Below are 16509 nucleotides of genomic sequence, written 5' to 3' on the forward strand. Positions count from 1 at the left end.
CCGAGCTCTGCCCAGAAATCCCCCGAAGAAGGGACGCACCCGTGCCAGGGCTTTGTTGGAGCTGTATGGCAGTGGAGCAGCTGAGTGCTGGGCTCTGGGAATTGATGCTGGAGGAGGTGACTGGGCCACCTCGCAGGAAAGCAGCTCTCTGAGGCAGCAGGGACACACAGCAAGGTGGGGAAGAGAAAGGCTGGTGCTGGGGCAGGAGGAGTTATTTGCCAGGACTGCTCAAGCCAGTGCCAAATTGGCACTAATAAAAGTGCATGAAATAAAACGCTAAGCTGAAGTTATTAAAATATGTATGTATCTTTTAGTGCAGCTCCCTCAAACTGGGACTGGCAATCAGACACTTGCTTTGTTTTCCATGCAAGCCCCCACAGCCACCGCTGCTGCTGCAGTTATCGCAGGTGCTCAGGGCTGACCGTGCCTGGGCTGCAGCAGGAGATAAAACAGCGAGGCCCAAGGTGGTGGAGAGGGTGCCCCAAATGCTGTCACGTCCCCACCATGTCCCCACACATGCTCCCCAGCTCAGTTGGTGCGGGGTTATTTACCCTTCAAATCTAAAAAAGGAAGAGGAGGCTGGGAAAGGAGGGGAACAACAGCTTGGTTTTGTCCAGGGAGCGCTCTTCCCCACTCCTGGTCTCCCAGCAATGAAAAGCTTTTGCCATTAGGGACCCTCAGCCACTGTCAACCCTGTGCAGAACCCCAGCCCCACTGCAGTATCAGGAGCAAAGAAAAAGCCCAAGGCCAGCAGTCACTCAACACAGCTCAAATCCAGGTGTTGAAGGGCTAGTGGGTCCTCAAACAAGGCGACTGTCTCCTAGCAGGAAGAGCCATGGCAAGAAAAACATCCTCAAATCCACAGCATTCAATTTTTTTAAACCACTTTATTTGTGTGTGTTTCTATAAACGTTTTAACTACTGGACATTTCATAAACCGTAAAAACAAAACCAGCCCTCCTACCCCCAAAATGCACTCAAATCAGCTTGTTGGTCAGACAACAGCAACGCTGCTGGCTTAGGTAGGTGGTATCCCTAGATAACCTCGTGCTGGGCGCAAGCCAGTGAGACACTCACTGCGTCAGACCCTAAGCATCTGAGCGACAGAGAGGAGATGAGTTTAAAGACCTGGATGCTCTCCTCCTCCAGGGAAAGGGGGCAAATACAATATTTTCCTGGATGGCAAGTCAGAGCTGGACAGAGATGTTGTGACACCTGCAGGATCAGATGCAGCAATCTCAGCAGGCTTTGGAGCAGCCTTGCAGGCTGTGTTGGTTTTAGGGACTGCAGCCGACCGAAATGTTCGTTCAGTACAATATAGCCCAGAAGCTCCTTAGGGCCAAGTTGGCCGGGCGTGGGTGTGAGCAGCAGGTGCTGCCTAAACTCGGCTTACTCACGTGCGACGGCGCAAGTCTGTGGGTGCTGATTCCTCCGGGTGGGCGAGCCCAGCTGTAAGGCACGACGGGGAGGAGAGGCAGGGCGGTGGGGCAGCAGGGGAGGCCCAACCCAGCCGGGTGACCCAGCGCTCATCGCCAAGCACCCCACTGTCACGGAGGAAAGCACCGTGTTGAACGAGTGATGTGGAGCAGCGCACGTTGCCTCAGTTCCCCAGGGTCATGTCTGTGCCGTGGACTAGCCAAGCCAGGCGGAAACAGGCGGCGAGGAATCCAGTGCCCAGGAGATCCCCCAGGGCAGTGAGGTAGGGGATAGAGAAATTATCTGGATCCAGCGCCTTCCTCCACATCAGGCGCACAATTAGGTCGGCCACGTAGAGCAGGATTCCCACCTGGAGAGGCAAGACAGGCTCTGCTGTGATGCAGCAAGAAGGCAACACACAACCTCCCTCAGCTCCCATTCACTTCAGCAGAAACAGGGTTGCTGCGGATACACAGGCAGCCCCAAAGCGTAAGTTTGCAACCAGATTTTTTTCTCCTCATCCTTCTTCTTTCCATTAGAAATTCAAATCTCGTCTACTTTGTTTTTCCTAAAAGTCTCAGTGGGCAACTAGAGTTTGAGGCAGTTTTTACATCAAAGTTATCCCAAGCAGCACTGACACATTAAAAAAATATAAAATAATTTTTTTCATCTCAATAATTTTAAAATCTTTGTTGTGATTTCTTTTAATTCCTATTTTGCTCCCGCTTCTGATAAACAGATGGAGGAGAAAATATTTCTCTTAAAGATTAAAGACCGTCTAGTTAATTGAATTAAGAAGGGAGAGTTTGCACTCCACATCTGCAGTCCCCCCATAGGGGACCACAGCACAACAGGAACCAAAGAGAGAGGCAGCATTTCTAAAGGTGCAAACAGCAAGCTGGGTGCAGGGAGAGGGAGATGGAGGGAGCAAATTAACAGCAGAATCACAGAAACTAAATCTGAATAGAAACTCAAGAGTTTTATAAAGTCCGTCCCTCTGCCTCAATGCAGGGTGAAATATGTCCCCATCTTTCCTGACAGTGTTTAAATGTATGCTAAACCACCCCCAAAGATGGAGATTACACACTGTAAGCAATCAGCCCCGCGGCTTAATTTTTTGACTTTTCTTCTTTTCTCCAAGGTCTAACATAAATCTGTCTTTTTCCATTTGAAACCCCTGATTTCTTGATTCATTCCTAGTGACCACAGAGAAAGCGTTATTCTGTCCCTCCCCACAGAAACTCGGTAGTTTAAAGGCTATTACCAGATTTTTCTCAAGCCTCTCTTCTTTAGACTAGCTAACCCCAGTCCATTCAATTGTTCCTCTGAGGTCATGTTTTCTAGGCCCCTAATCTTTCTCTTTGGGCTTCCTCCAGCTGAACCGAACTTCCCCCTCTCATTCTTTCTGGTTTTCTTTATAAATTGTAATGGATGGGAAGAAAGAACCAGGCTGAGCACATTCTCCTCTGCTGGGCTCCATGGGAGTCTTTTGGGGTCAGTGGCGTTGCTGGGATTCTGCTCTTTACACTGTCATTTATTCAGTGTATTTTCATGCTTGGCTCTGGTTGAGGAGTTACCTCGATGCATAAAGAGAAGAATAAATATTTTCCTTTACAACTATGGCTGTGGTGCGGGGCTTCGGGTTGTGCAAAGGTCAAGAAAAACTGATTGTTTACACACGCAAGGAATTCACCCGTGGACACAAGGCTGCTTGTAAGGCAAAGTGAGAAGCCAGCTGCCTCGCCCTACAACCTAATGAATTACTGATTTAAAAGGGCAAGTGAAGTCAGAGCCTCTGTGAGTTTGTGACAGATGCATGCATTTCTGAGTGAGACGACAAAGTTTACAGGGCAGTGAAAACACTGAAAGGGAACAGGCAGAACAAATTGGTTGAACTGCCCGTTGCTGACCCCAAACCTTTACTTTCCGTGACGAGCTTCCCAGGCCTGGGTTTTCCCTTCGCTTTTGACTCATACGGCCCCGTCCAAAGGGATCATGATATATGAAATTGGTTTCCAAAATGAGTGGGGAAACCTGCTGGCTGGGTTTCATAGTCTTTCATTTCCTCCTTACTAGGATGACCAGTAGGAATAACTGAGGCTTAACAACTCAAGGAGCAAATGTGGTAAAAAGGTACCACCTTACAGCAAGAGGTACCTAAGCTATGTGTGTCTGCCTACTGCAGCTCTGTGGATAACAGGAATTTCTTCCTCATCTCATTCTAATCCCTCCCTCGTCCTTAGTGGCAGTTGTGCTTCCGTGGGAAACTGCACAGTGGCAATGAGGGTGAAATATTACTGGACGAGTAGAAAATAGAGGTCGCTTGGTAGAAAGGACACCTGAAATGAATGGAAATGGGGGACACTGCTTGGAGCTTTAGCATGACTCCTGTCTAGCCTGGCCACTGTTTTGGTTTTGTGGTATCTATTTTGTAGTATTCCTTTTGGAAGAAAAGCTGGGGTTTACCTGCAGCAAAGCAGCAGTCAGATAAAACATCACAAAGGTGAAGGACAGAGAAGTGTGGCCTCCTTGCAGCAGGTGGATGGTGTAGAGGAACACGAGGTGCCCTGGGATAACCAGGAGGAACAGGACTCGGGCTGACTTGGAATTCACCTCTGCAGAGGACAGAGAAAAAGAGTGATCACAACGGCTGCAGACAGTGGGGAGAGAACAGAAGATGGTTGTGTATTTTAATGCTGGTACGTAGAGTTGGGTCTGTCCCCTCCCACCAAACACATTGGTAATGCCTTTTCTAGATCATGCAGCAATCTGGAGCATCTGTAGTATCAGCCCAGCAGCTTTGTCTGGCACTGAAAACTGTGCCAAAGACATGCTCCATGCTGATCCTCTCACTCTACATCTTCTAAACACTCCTTCTCAGCAGCTATCTCCCTCCCACTGCTTCTGCTCTGTCTTGCTGCAACCCACTTTCCCAGCTTTTAGTCTGCTCTAGCAGTAACTCCCAATCTAGTAGGGAAAATCGAGTGAGCCTGCAGTCTAAAAAGACAACAGACCCAAACTGAGTTTTAATGATGTTTAGGTTTGTCCACGGCTGAAGATGGAGGAGTTACTGATTTTCAGTAAGGAGTTACTGATTTTCAGCTCTATTCAGCCCCCTGCCAACAGGTGATGGCTCTAGGCTGGCCACGCTTAAAATCACCTTCTATCAGATAAAATCTCAGATTCCTTTTCAATTACTTTCTTTAGCATTTCCTGAAGACCAGTTTCTTTACATGTTAGTGAGCAAAAACATACAAGCTTTTTTTCAAGCTGCCTGCTGCAGAGATGTTGCTTGCCTGTCTGAGGATCTTCCCCATTAGGGAGAAAGGGAGTTCTGCCTTTGAAACCCACCTAGTCCTTCGCGCCAACCAGGCTTGATAAAGGAGCTATCTGTGATGACGGGCCTTGAGACATGGACACCTAGAGTTCAAGGTCTACCTGATGAGAAGAATGTGGTGCATGGGTTGGGCCAATTCTGCCTCATCTTGTATGGCAAAACTCCAGGCATGCTCCAGAAATGCAGGAATGTGGAAATACGGCTGGCCTGGATGGCGACCAGATTCCCTCCAACACCTATGAGGACAAAACACAGTAAACCTGTACACCACCTTCACTGCAGCAGGAAATACCAGCCTCAAACCTAGCCCAAGACAGGTCAATCTGCATTCACTTACAAGCTCTCGAGGAGCAGCGGTGAGAAAATCTGATCCCACATGTCATGGTGAAGCTGTGCTATTCACCTGGTAGGAACAACTCTTAAAAATCTGGATGGCTCCAGTGATGGTTTCCTTCTGACTGCTTTTTTGGAAATGTTCTCCCTGCCTTGCCAGCACCAGCAGTAAATGCAACGTGCCTCGGAAGATGATGTAATTGAACCTGGTTTGGTGCAGTCTGTGAGCAATACCTGGGGAAAGCAGTGCAGGCAATGGCAGCTGCTGCTCTTGGCCACTTCTTGGATTTACTCAGTCAGAGAACAAGACAACAAACATCATGGAGACTGATTACGTCTGTCTGAAAGCATCTGACACACTTGTTAAAGAAGGAATCATATGAGAATGAATCAGAGCCCAAATATGTTAGGCAATTAAAAGGAAATTAATTCCTTCCAGACTGATTAATTCTAGTAAATATGAAAAAGCTGCTATATTTTCCAGTAGAAAATAGAGGGCTGATGATCTGTGGAGCAAACTTCCACCATCCTGAGTGTGTGCAGGGTAGAAATGACACAGAAAAGGTAATGTTGAGCTGGATTGCACAGGCTTCTCATGTTTTCATTGCCTTAAAGAAGGAAATTCTTTAAATGATTCTTCACATCGTTAAATGTGAGATTTGCCAGAGTGGAACCAAAATGAAAATACCCTGACAGAGCAGCATATCCAACATGGAAGTTTTCTGAAACACACACTGCTATTCTTTGCAGGATTCTCGTGCATATACAATATAGTTACCTGTGCAAAGTCACAGAGCACTGCCAAACAGTCACCCACCCCCAGAGACTGATGTCTGGGTCAGCCATTGTTCACCTAAATGGCTGTTGACACATGTACTTTCCTAATCGGGCTCTTTGGCTAACCATGCTGGAAAGAGTTTGTCACCAAGGCGGCTGTCTTTATGCAGATCCAGCAAGGTGACAGCTGGATGACACCCTCTGACATTTCAAGATGACACCACGCTTTGACAGTGGCATGAGGCCAAGCCTTCCCTAGGAACATGGGTTTCCCTTGGAATGGGCCTGGTCTGCAAGAAACATTAGAATGGCAGAAAAACAACCCAGTGGATTCTCAGTGATCCCCAGCAGTTTATACCGATACATTTATGTGTCTATAACAGAATATTGTGAGGCTTCTTACAAAAATAAATATACACACAAAAGATGTTTTTATGTATATATACAATCTATACACATAATCTTGTATACATATATATGTATACATAATATATTAGTCTTTATCATCAATCTGTTTAGGGGATGATTGCACAGCTCAAATTAGTGAGCGAAGAGAGATGGAAAATGGATTTATTGTGACATCCTTAGTAGGTCTGATGTTATGAAAGTGAAGGTATCAGCATAGCTATCAGAGATAATCATCAGATGTTGTTAACCTTTCCAACAGCTCTGTCAGTATGTTTCAGCCCTGCTTGCTATTTTGCACCAGAGATGCTTCAAAATACCAGTAAGCAGGGATGTAATGGGGACCAGTGACTTCACTTCCACTGCTGATGGGAGCAGGGACTTGAAAAGAGACTCCTATATAGGGACAACAGTGGATAGCGTAAGCCTTGAGAAGACAGAGGAGGAATAAATAAAAGCATGCATATAACCCCCCTGGCCAACCTACCATTAATCACAGGTGTGAAAACGGCCATGCCTTCAAACTTTGGGTCAGTTACAGTTTTGTCCAAGATGAGCCCACCGATGCTGTAAAAAAAAGGACAGGCAAAGAGGGTGGATCAATCTCTCTTACCCAGAACAACTCCTGTGCTGTGAAAACAGCACACAGAGATAAGTTATTATCTTCTTTCTTATAATAACTTATAAGTTATTATCTTGTTCCTCATTGAAAGTGCTGGACTGTTCCCTATAGCAGACGTTTACTCCTTTTACATCTGTTTTCACTGACAGCCTTGCATTTTTTGTTAATGGAATAAGGAGATCAGCAAGGACCCCCTCTGAGCAAAACAAATACTAGTCAGGAAAGCTTTACTATCCTTGCCAAAAGTTTTGCTAAACCTCTATATTGGTTTTAGCAGTTTTCAAAACTCTGTCTCAGCTGGGTCTGAATGATGGAGCACAGAGGGGAACGAACTACCTGGCCCTACATTCACCAGAGTCGTTTACAGCCGAATAAAAATGAGGCTGAAGTCTGACTATTTGCGATGGTTATCATCTCCCTTTTTGGTTTCCTGGCTTGCACCCATGTGGTACGTGAATGTATGAGTGGGACTTAAAACAATGACTTGCTTTTTCCAGTCATTTGTGAGCTCCCTATCTGCTTTCTCACAGCCTGTTGAGATACCCTTCTGCTTTCCCTTCCAGTTTCCCTTTCTATGGCTTTCTAAATGAGCACAGGGTCTCCTTGTAACACGCAAACGTGTGTGGGCTAGCGGGAGTTGTTCCTTGGTTTACCTGCTGATGCTCATTGCAACAATAACCGGCTGCCATCCAGACTTCAGAACTTCAGCAAGGGAAGGACTTTGCTTGGCGATGGCAACCCAGAGTGGAATCATGACAATGAAGACAGCACAGATCAGAGGAGAAAGATATTTCACATCTGGCAAGGAAAAGAAATCTTGAATTAAATGCCCCTGGCTTCCCAGACTGCCAAAATTATATTGCATAAAGTCTGGAAGAAAGGCAGCAGGGATCTGGCTCAGACTGAGATACGTTAACAGAAAAATCATATGAACCAAGATATTCCCCACATGACCACCTCACTCCACCACAGAAATTCATAATTAACCTCTGAAACTCACTGCTAGAGGATGCTATTTGAAAATCAGCAGGACTCAAAGCAAGTTATATCTGAAGATGTGCAAGTCTCCAACTTTGTCTCCAGCTAAGCAAGACAAAAGTTACAAACTTTCCAGCTTCAGGGTACAAATAAAACAGCAGGGCAAGAGGGGGAACTCTCCTGTGTGCAAGCTGCATCAATTTAAGACAGACACCTCATGCCTTCATCTAAAACAAGACGTAATAGGTACTTTTTGTGATAAGCTAGCAGGCTCAGTGAGCAGCTGGCCTGCTCTACAGGGACAAATGCTCTCTTGCATGTATTAGCCAGTTAAGATCCAGGGTTTCTTTCAAGCTAGCTAACATGTGTTTCCATTAGGTGCTTTTTCCGTTCAGTAGGGGCATAACCTTGAATTGACCTTTAGAAGCAAAGGTTTTAAAAAATAAGCGTATGTGCAAAACCAAAAGAAAATAAACATGACTCAGAACCATGAGAAACACCTTCAAGCGATGGGGATGATGCCAACCCTTCTGATATAAAAACACTTCTTCGACAAAGCTCTCCATCTGGTCGCTGTGCTGGGGCCATTGCCAGTGGTTTGTAACACAGGCTTTGCAGGTAATCTGGGAGACTGCAGGCTCAAAGTGCACATTTTTCAAAATGACATTGTCAGGGCCTCAGGCTACCTGGGTGAGATAGCATTGATTTGATGATATCTTCACAGAATCAAGAGCTCTTACACAAAGGGATGCACTCTTTACATGTGGCTTTAGTCAGCACTGAAATGCAACCACTTCTGGGGTGTAAATAGTCGCTGTTTTGTCAGGGCATTTTAGGACAGATGGGTTGTATGACAGACTTTGCTGCTGTACTGGATTTCCTACCCCCACCCTCGTTGTTTTGGGCCATTAATTACTTCTTAAACGATGCATACACGCAGCACTGGTATCTATCAAAAATTACAAAGCCTACAGAAAGACTCCTGCTGGAATGAATGGACTTAGGTCTCTGCATACCGACTCTGCCACACCATGAACAGCCCCTAAGCACATTGCAACCCTTTGACGCAGTTCATATCTTCGTTATGGACTGGGAAGGTCCAAGGTTAATCTTTAAAAAACTGGAAATCTTCATAGGCGAAAGGGTGCATTCACTGTAAAGAGAAGGTACTGTACCAGAAGGCACATGGTCCCCCAAACTTACGGACTCACTGGTATTTTTGAAGGATATATTTTGGTAGGATCCAGAAGCCACATCACCATCTATCCCTTACTACACACTGGGGAGAGAAGCAGATTTATTTAACCACCATCAATGGTGCCTTCCTTTTACCTGACTCACTTTCTGCTCTCAACAACCAGGTGTCTGTGCGGTGAGTATTATCCATATCAAGAGGCTGAAACTATTTAAACTACTCTGAAAGCATCACAGATGCTTCTCTAGTCACAACCACAGAGGCTATCATGTTGTTCTGCCATGTGTTCCCTGGGAGATATTATCAGAGGCACAGCAACTGAAAGGCAAATGAACTCTACAGAGGCAGAGGCAGGTGTGATGGCGTCATGGAAAAAGCCTAATAAAAAAATGCACCTCCGAAGTCCAAGGAGAACTGGATGGAAGCAATTCATGGGCCTCTCCCTGCAACATGTGCTCCCTCACTTTCTGGCACATGGAGTGAGTTACGCAAACTGGGAACAGCTGCTGTCACTGCTGCTCACAGTCTGAAGCAACAGTTTAGGTTTCAAATGGCACTGAGCTTGCTGGATTTCTTTATTTTCCTGTTCCTATTCTAGGTTACACTCATGGTAAATAGATGAGTACTTTACAAGCAACAGTCAAGCACATATCACCAAGTTGCAACATGTTTTGTGCTTTTCAACGTCAACAGGTGCCCAAGTCTTTGCCAACCAGCAGCACAGCTAACCTCACAGCCACAACGCCTACTCAGAGCCCCGTGAGCATTAAACAATGCAGCACTATCTCCCTAACTCCAAGAATACAATATCATCTTGTTCATCCACGACTCTCCACATGAGAAGACATGAGAATACTTTACAAATGCCAAAACCCTGAAATAGCTTTGTGAGGAGGGGCCTGCTACAAACCATGCGCAGAAAGTAGTTATGCTGGACTAGTGACAGATGCAGGAACAGTGTCACATATGTCAACCTTTTTATCCAAAGCTATGTGATAAACGTTGGTCATTTCTTTGAGAAATACTAGTTGCATTTCTTAGGCTCTGCCTTCCAGTTTGCTACTGAAAGAGAGCCTGGAAAAAGCATTTGTGGTCGTTTTCCCACCTCAGTGGTATGACAGCCTCCGCTCTGAAGCATCCCAGAAACGTGCAAGTGCCCTGCAACAATTTAACAAGGATTCATCTCTTGCTGAGCTGCAAATCCCTGCTAAACACCTTACCTATGTATTTGAAGAGGGTACTGCTGATTCCTGCCAGCAGGGAAAGGGTTATCAAGTCTCCAAGGCTCGCTGCTATGGGTGTGGCGATGTTGTCTGGATTGATCCCAACTTTCCTTGCTCCAATGATCACGCCAATCATCACCAGACCTAGAGAAGACACAGAGCAGGCATCAGAGGAAGCATCTTGCTGTGTTTCACCCTGGAGCTGCTATTCTGGTTCCCAGAGGGACACAGGGTCTGGGGAAAGCAAGCAGCACATCGCCCATAGCGGAATCACACAGCTGAATACTGGACATCCCCAGGAATTTGTCCTCTCGCTTTCACCAATCTGAAGGGCATGCCTCTGCCCTTGTGAACTTCACCAAAGGCCCAGAGGCACACAGGCAGATTCCAGGGATCAAAGGAGATACCAGCAGGCAGCCCAAATGTAGAAGCTCCCCTCCTGAGCAGCCTAATCTTTGCTGCCTTGAAGCAGAACCAGGCACGAAGCACACTCATAGATAAGCACACAGCAGGCATGCAGCAGCCTCCCAGTGCCATCTCCTACTCTGGATTCTGCAGCACAAAGATATTTTCCATATTAGACCATAATTTCTGAGGAGTTTGAACCACCAAGGAGCAGCAAGCTTACTCGCAGTAAGCAAAAGCCTAAATTAGCTTTTCAGCTCGGCCATCAGACAGACCCCTCGCAGCCCACAGTCTTTGGGCTGCTTTAATTTGCACATGGGGAGGGATGGTTCAGGGAGCAGATCCAGAGCCGTGGGGTTATTATGGAAGTGGCTCACCCTGCCCACCCCTCTACCCCCACGCTCTGAGCTGCACCTGGAAAATTCAGCAGCTTTTCAAGACTGTCAGAAAGGAGAGAAGTTTGTCTTGCCCAAGTACGTTAATGAGCACTGATCCCAAAGCTTGATGAACAGGTGAGAATCAGCCACCAGATCTCTCACAGGTCTGTGGAAGGGCCACCTGGCATACACTCTGCCTGGCCAACCTTCGCTGCTGTGTGCCTGGCAAGGGCAGCCTTGGGACAAGACACGACATCTCTTCAAAATCCTCCTGTAGCTGACAGGATGCACCAAAGGAAGCCTGGGAAAGGATTTGCTCCTGCTCACAACTTCTGTGTCTGTTTGCACAGGCCCGCAAAAGTTGAGCAAGCACAGGAGTGTAAGCTCTCCCCTAAAAAATACCACTTTCCTCAATACAACGTGCCTTATACAAAAGCACATCCTCGCACTGTAGCATTCTCCACCAAAGCCCTCCCTGACATCCACACTCCCCTCCCCACAGAACAGCTCCCACTGCTTCCCTCCCCGGTCACAGAAATACCAGTTTCCCTTCATGCACACCCACACACAGGCTGGCTGTGGCCATGTCCAGGGAAGAAACTAATGCCAGCTGAAAGCCTGCAATGGCGCAGCAGCAAAGCCTCTCTGTATCACACTGAGCAGAGAGATTGAAGGGAAGAGTTTAATGAAAGCTGGGCTGCTATTTTTCTCTTTTAACAACTGCCTCATGTAATGTTCTTCATCAAAGGCATCTACAATCACCCTTTGACTCCAGCTTCAAGATATGCACTTGCTTCGACTTGTCCCTTTTGCTTAGAAAACTTGCTATATCCAACTCTGCCAGCTCCCTCTATTCAGGGTATCATGCTGCCCTCACATGGCAGACCTACAAAATATTCATCCTCAGTCGTCACAGAGCAGCTCCTGCCTGTCCACCCCATCGTGTTTGCCTTGCAAACACGAAGAGCCAGGGCTCAGAGTAGGTAATGCACAGGGACAGCCACAATCCTCTGCTGTCCATCTTGAGCATGGCTTGGAGCTGTCTGCTAACAAACAGACTCTCAATACCCTGCTTTGTGCTGAGGCATCAGCTAATCCTCCCCTACGAAAGGGACGGCGTGGATGGCTAATACGTCACCCAAGCTGAACGGAGAAAAAGTGTGCGCGTGTGCGTTTACACCCACCCAGAGCACGGGGCATTTTTTGTGCAAGTCAGGTACCATGGGACATTTTGATTGCTGCTGTAGATGCCAAGAGCCCAGCAAACAGCATATCCTGGGAGAAGAGAAGCAAGGACAGGGAGCAGAAGGATGAAGCTGTGGACATGGGACTAATGTTCCCTCCACTCCATATCCCTGTGCGAAACGAAAAGGATTTCAGCAGGGCCTCCCTGGCAGAAGGGACAAGTTTTTCTGCACCTGAGTACTGCGCATTTAATCTGAGAAGGAACTAAAATGACTCACCAAGAGAAAGTGCAGCTATGAAGGCCGTGGTCACGCTGCTGGCACACAGCACAGCAGCCTGGCTCAGCTCCACAGAGCCCTTGGAGATGGCTCCCAGGATCACAGCAGCAACGGCAGCCAGAAGTCCCACCACGGTGGCCTGGACCTAGGGGCCAAAAGACAGCTGGTGAGCAATCAGCCACATCTGCTCCCAGGCAGGCCTGGCTCCACGTGATTGCAGCATTTCTGCACAGCTAGGAGGGCAAAAAGCAAACCCTTGCAGAGATGCTGATTGCTTGTGCATTTAAGCAGCATCCCTGTAAGGCTTTGCTACATTAAAAAAAAATAATCCTGACAAAGTTTGGAGAAAAACTCTGGAGGCCTGCAAAGGGCAGATAACACTTCAGCAAAGGACACTGAGTCCATCAGTGAAGGAATAGTCCCGGTCAACACAAAAATGGGCTTCCCATCAACACAGCACTTCTACCAAGCTGAAAGCTGTGGAAGGAGATAAGGGAAAGCACACAGACACATGTTGCAAGCCCTTTAGCCTTGCCATGTGCAACCTCCTAGGCTAGTTGCTGGATTTTAACAAGCAGAAAGAGCTTGTTTCTCCCATCTCTCCCCTCCTGCCCCAGGCTGATTCCCAAACTTTGCCTGTAAATGACAGGCTTTATCTGGAGGCTGTTGTGAAACAGCGACTGTGCTGCAGCTCCCCCTGCAAAAGGAGTTTCTTTCATTATTTCAGTTTGTCCACAAAGGCAATGTATGTCTAGATCTGTTTTGCTGATGAACAACAAGCTCCAGAGCTACACAGAGCTTTATCGGAGGTCAAGGCTTTGCTTGGCTCTGTTGAGAATATCTGCCCCGAATCAATAGCTCTGGACCCAGAAGTGCTGGGAACAGATGCTGTCAGACTACAGAATAACAAGAGAAAAGGGCTTTTTGCCTCTCCCAGCTGGAGTGACTCACCTGGATAAGGGCTAAATTGCAGGTAGCCATTTTCCACTGCTTCTGAGCATCATCCATCTGTCCAGTGTTAGCCTAGGAATCAAAAGAGACACCCTGAAAACCTGTCCCCGTTGCAAATGTGGCTGCTGAAGGCAATTTCATCTGGCCCCTGTGGGAAAGAGGCCGCTAAAAGCCAGAGAAACAAGGACACGTCAGCATCTCCTAGCCTTCCCTGCACTCCCCTCTTGAGACATCCCTACTGTGCTCCCAACCAGCACCCCAGGGGCACCAGAAGCTCACAAGGAAGTGCAGAGGCATTGTAGGGCACCCACATTAAGACAGAGTGAGCATATCCACCAAATCTCACACAGACCATATGTTGGACAAACTAAACTGTTTTTCCTCTTTCTGGCCCCCTAAATTGCTCTGTTAAGCTCTAATTTCCCCCAGACAGCTGAAAGCAAACAAAACTGCTTAGGGAGATAGGAAACCTTGCTGAGAGATCACATCCAGAGCAACAAAAGCTAATGCTGGTCCCAAGAAGCCTCAGGCTATTCCCCCCCAAATAGAATTGCTGGGCAGCCCTGGTTCTCTCAAGGGTCAATAGCCACAGAAAAGCAATCCAGTCCCAAAGCTGATAGCTCTGGATCCCTGGCTCTGTCTCCTTCCTGTGTCACCAGGCCCTAAATAGGAGCAACTGGCCTCACAGGGATTAATTCACGTTCAAAGAGCAGACAGAAATTCTCTGTTCCATTTATAAAATGAGGGCAAACACATTATTTTAACACTCACACACAGCTAATTTCTACTTAGAAGAAACTGGCTTGTCTCAAACACAGAGTGGTTACATAAAAGCAGAATCTCTTGATGCCTCCTGCTAACTCCTTCCCTCCCACCACCACCGCCTTGTTAACACTCACAGCAGTAGAGAGCCTGGATGCCAGCGTCATCTCGAGATTACCCTTCAGGCCAACCAAGGCAGGAACCAGGATAAAAACTTCTGTAATCGTCTGAAACACAGCCCAGTGCTAGAAGGGAGAAAACAAAAGAAGAAAACAACTCAATTTGTGATGCTGACCACTGCACTGCTGTTGCTTCAGAGCAGAGCGGGTTCCCATCTCAGCCCTTCTTCTACAGGTATTTGCTAGGCACATGGGGGCAGATTCTGCCCGAGGCTGGTTGCACTTTGGGAGTGAAGTAAACAATTTTTAGCTTGCAGGATACTTCCTGATCTCATGTACAACGAAGCACTATCCTAACAGTGTAGAAACCTTCCTGAGGGCAGCAGCAGGTTTTGGAAAGTTACAACTTAAAATGTACCTTTAGAATTAGCCAACAACATCAGAAATTATTAAGGTTCACAAGCCAAATGAAATACAGCACGCCCTCCATCCTCTATACTGACACTAGACACAGGAACTCCCGTTGCTATCCAGACTCATAAGAACAAACACAAAGATCTGGAAATGATCTAACAACAAAAAGTCACGTCTGTCTTTCTTTACCAAATCTCAAACTAAGCATCTAAGACTGGTGGTGGGACTGAAAGACTTTTTTGTATCTCTTCTCCACAGGCAGTTCCTAAATCTTCCTGTTACCAAGCACACTCCCAGCACAGCTGGAAAAAGGATTTTGAATTAAGATATCCCATAAGCCTGAACTGCTGGGCCAGTATCTTCATTATCATTGCTCCTCTGAAGCTGAGCTATACAAAGTTCTTGAATTAGCTGCAACACTGGAGATGATCTGAAACCTTAAACTCTGTTGATTAACACACATCTTCTCTAGTGTATCTACCATGCGGTGCCTTTCAATATAATTCATTTACCCCCTGTGCGTACAAGGATGTTGCAAAGTCACGCAGTAGCCAGAGAGGCTCACATCAGAATGAAACTGCAGAACAGAGCAGCTCACTGTGAAGTAAAATCAACCAACCTAACATCTAAGAGCAGAATACAAGAAAAAACAGCAGCTGCAGTGACTGAAGGTCCATCTAATCTATTCTTACCTCTATCACTGGTGAAATTCAGATGTATAAAATGAGCACCTATAAACACGACAAGCATATGGGATAATTCTCCAGTGTATTTTCCAGCCTACAATTATCTGCCACAGGGTCCTGAGCTGGAGGAGCTGCTGTGCACTTAGCACCGCTGGAAGGATTTCTCTTTCAGGTACTCGTGCAATCTACCCCCTCCAGCCCATGTGCCATCCTGGGGCAAAAAATTCCACAGCTTAGCTACACATCACGAGAACTTTCATTAATTCTGAACTTGTCACTGCTGAGTTTCATATGATGGTCCTGAATTCTTGTGCTAGAGGACAAACATGAGCAACAGAGCTCTGCCTACCTTCTCCATATCCCTTGGGATTTTGTAAACCTGAATATCCAGAAGGTGAGACAGACTCAACAGATGTCAACACATTCACCATTCAGCCTGTTGGGAAACACACGCAGGGTGTAACGGCTCGGTGTTTTGCTCTGACTGTGCCCTGAGAAGCTGTGGGAAGCTGGTGGTGTGGCTGTCTGCTGGGAAGCCTTAACAGCTTCCTTCTGAGTCAATATGAATAAAAGAGGGGGTGAGCCAGCCCCGAGCACGTGGTGCAAGACACCCATCAGGGGTGCAGATAATAGGCAAAACGTTATTATCAATACGAGGAGGCTTATTTCCTGGCACCGCTGATCTGGAACCTGGCACATTTCAAAATGTTAAAAGTTACCTACTGTGAGTAAATAACAGACAACACGAGCAGAGTCACCTTATTTGATACACTGCAATTCTCTTTGAATTTGTTAACGTGGAACTTAAATACCTGAGAAAAGGGACAGACATCTCTTAGAGACTCAAATTACCCTCTCTCCTATCTCTCTAATTAAGAATAAAAAAAGATCCAAACCCATCTCTGACACCTTCAAAAGAAAGAGGAGAAAAAATAGTTCATAGTCGCAATGTAACAAAGCCCAACCATTTAAAATACACAAATGTACAGGCATTTGTATGTAAGATCTTGCATATTTTGCACGTAAAAAGATATAAATATAAAGAA

The 16509-nt window shown here is 46.5% G+C and overlaps 1 protein-coding gene across 4 annotated transcripts in view; it reads right to left on the reverse strand.

Annotated features, from left to right (window-relative positions):
* Nucleotides 1-872: 872 nt before the first annotated feature.
* The window catches only part of SLC41A3 (solute carrier family 41 member 3), a 29633-nt gene continuing 13996 nt past the window's right edge, over nucleotides 873-16509 (reverse strand). For all 4 annotated transcript variants that reach the window (XM_032194396.1, XM_032194395.1, XM_032194393.1 and 1 more), the window contains 9 exons: nucleotides 14382-14489; nucleotides 13483-13554; nucleotides 12532-12676; nucleotides 10284-10430; nucleotides 7544-7688; nucleotides 6756-6835; nucleotides 4855-4989; nucleotides 3883-4031; nucleotides 873-1786 (listed from right to left, as the gene is read on the reverse strand). In XM_032194396.1, the coding sequence (XP_032050287.1) occupies nucleotides 1601-1786; nucleotides 3883-4031; nucleotides 4855-4989; nucleotides 6756-6835; nucleotides 7544-7688; nucleotides 10284-10430; nucleotides 12532-12676; nucleotides 13483-13554; nucleotides 14382-14411 (1089 nt within the window). In that variant the 5' untranslated portion in view covers nucleotides 14412-14489 and the 3' untranslated portion in view covers nucleotides 873-1600. The remainder of the gene's footprint in view (nucleotides 1787-3882; nucleotides 4032-4854; nucleotides 4990-6755; nucleotides 6836-7543; nucleotides 7689-10283; nucleotides 10431-12531; nucleotides 12677-13482; nucleotides 13555-14381; nucleotides 14490-16509) is intronic.

This window comes from Aythya fuligula, chromosome 10, assembly GCF_009819795.1.
Source record: "Aythya fuligula isolate bAytFul2 chromosome 10, bAytFul2.pri, whole genome shotgun sequence".
NCBI classification, from domain to species: domain Eukaryota; kingdom Metazoa; phylum Chordata; class Aves; order Anseriformes; family Anatidae; genus Aythya; species Aythya fuligula.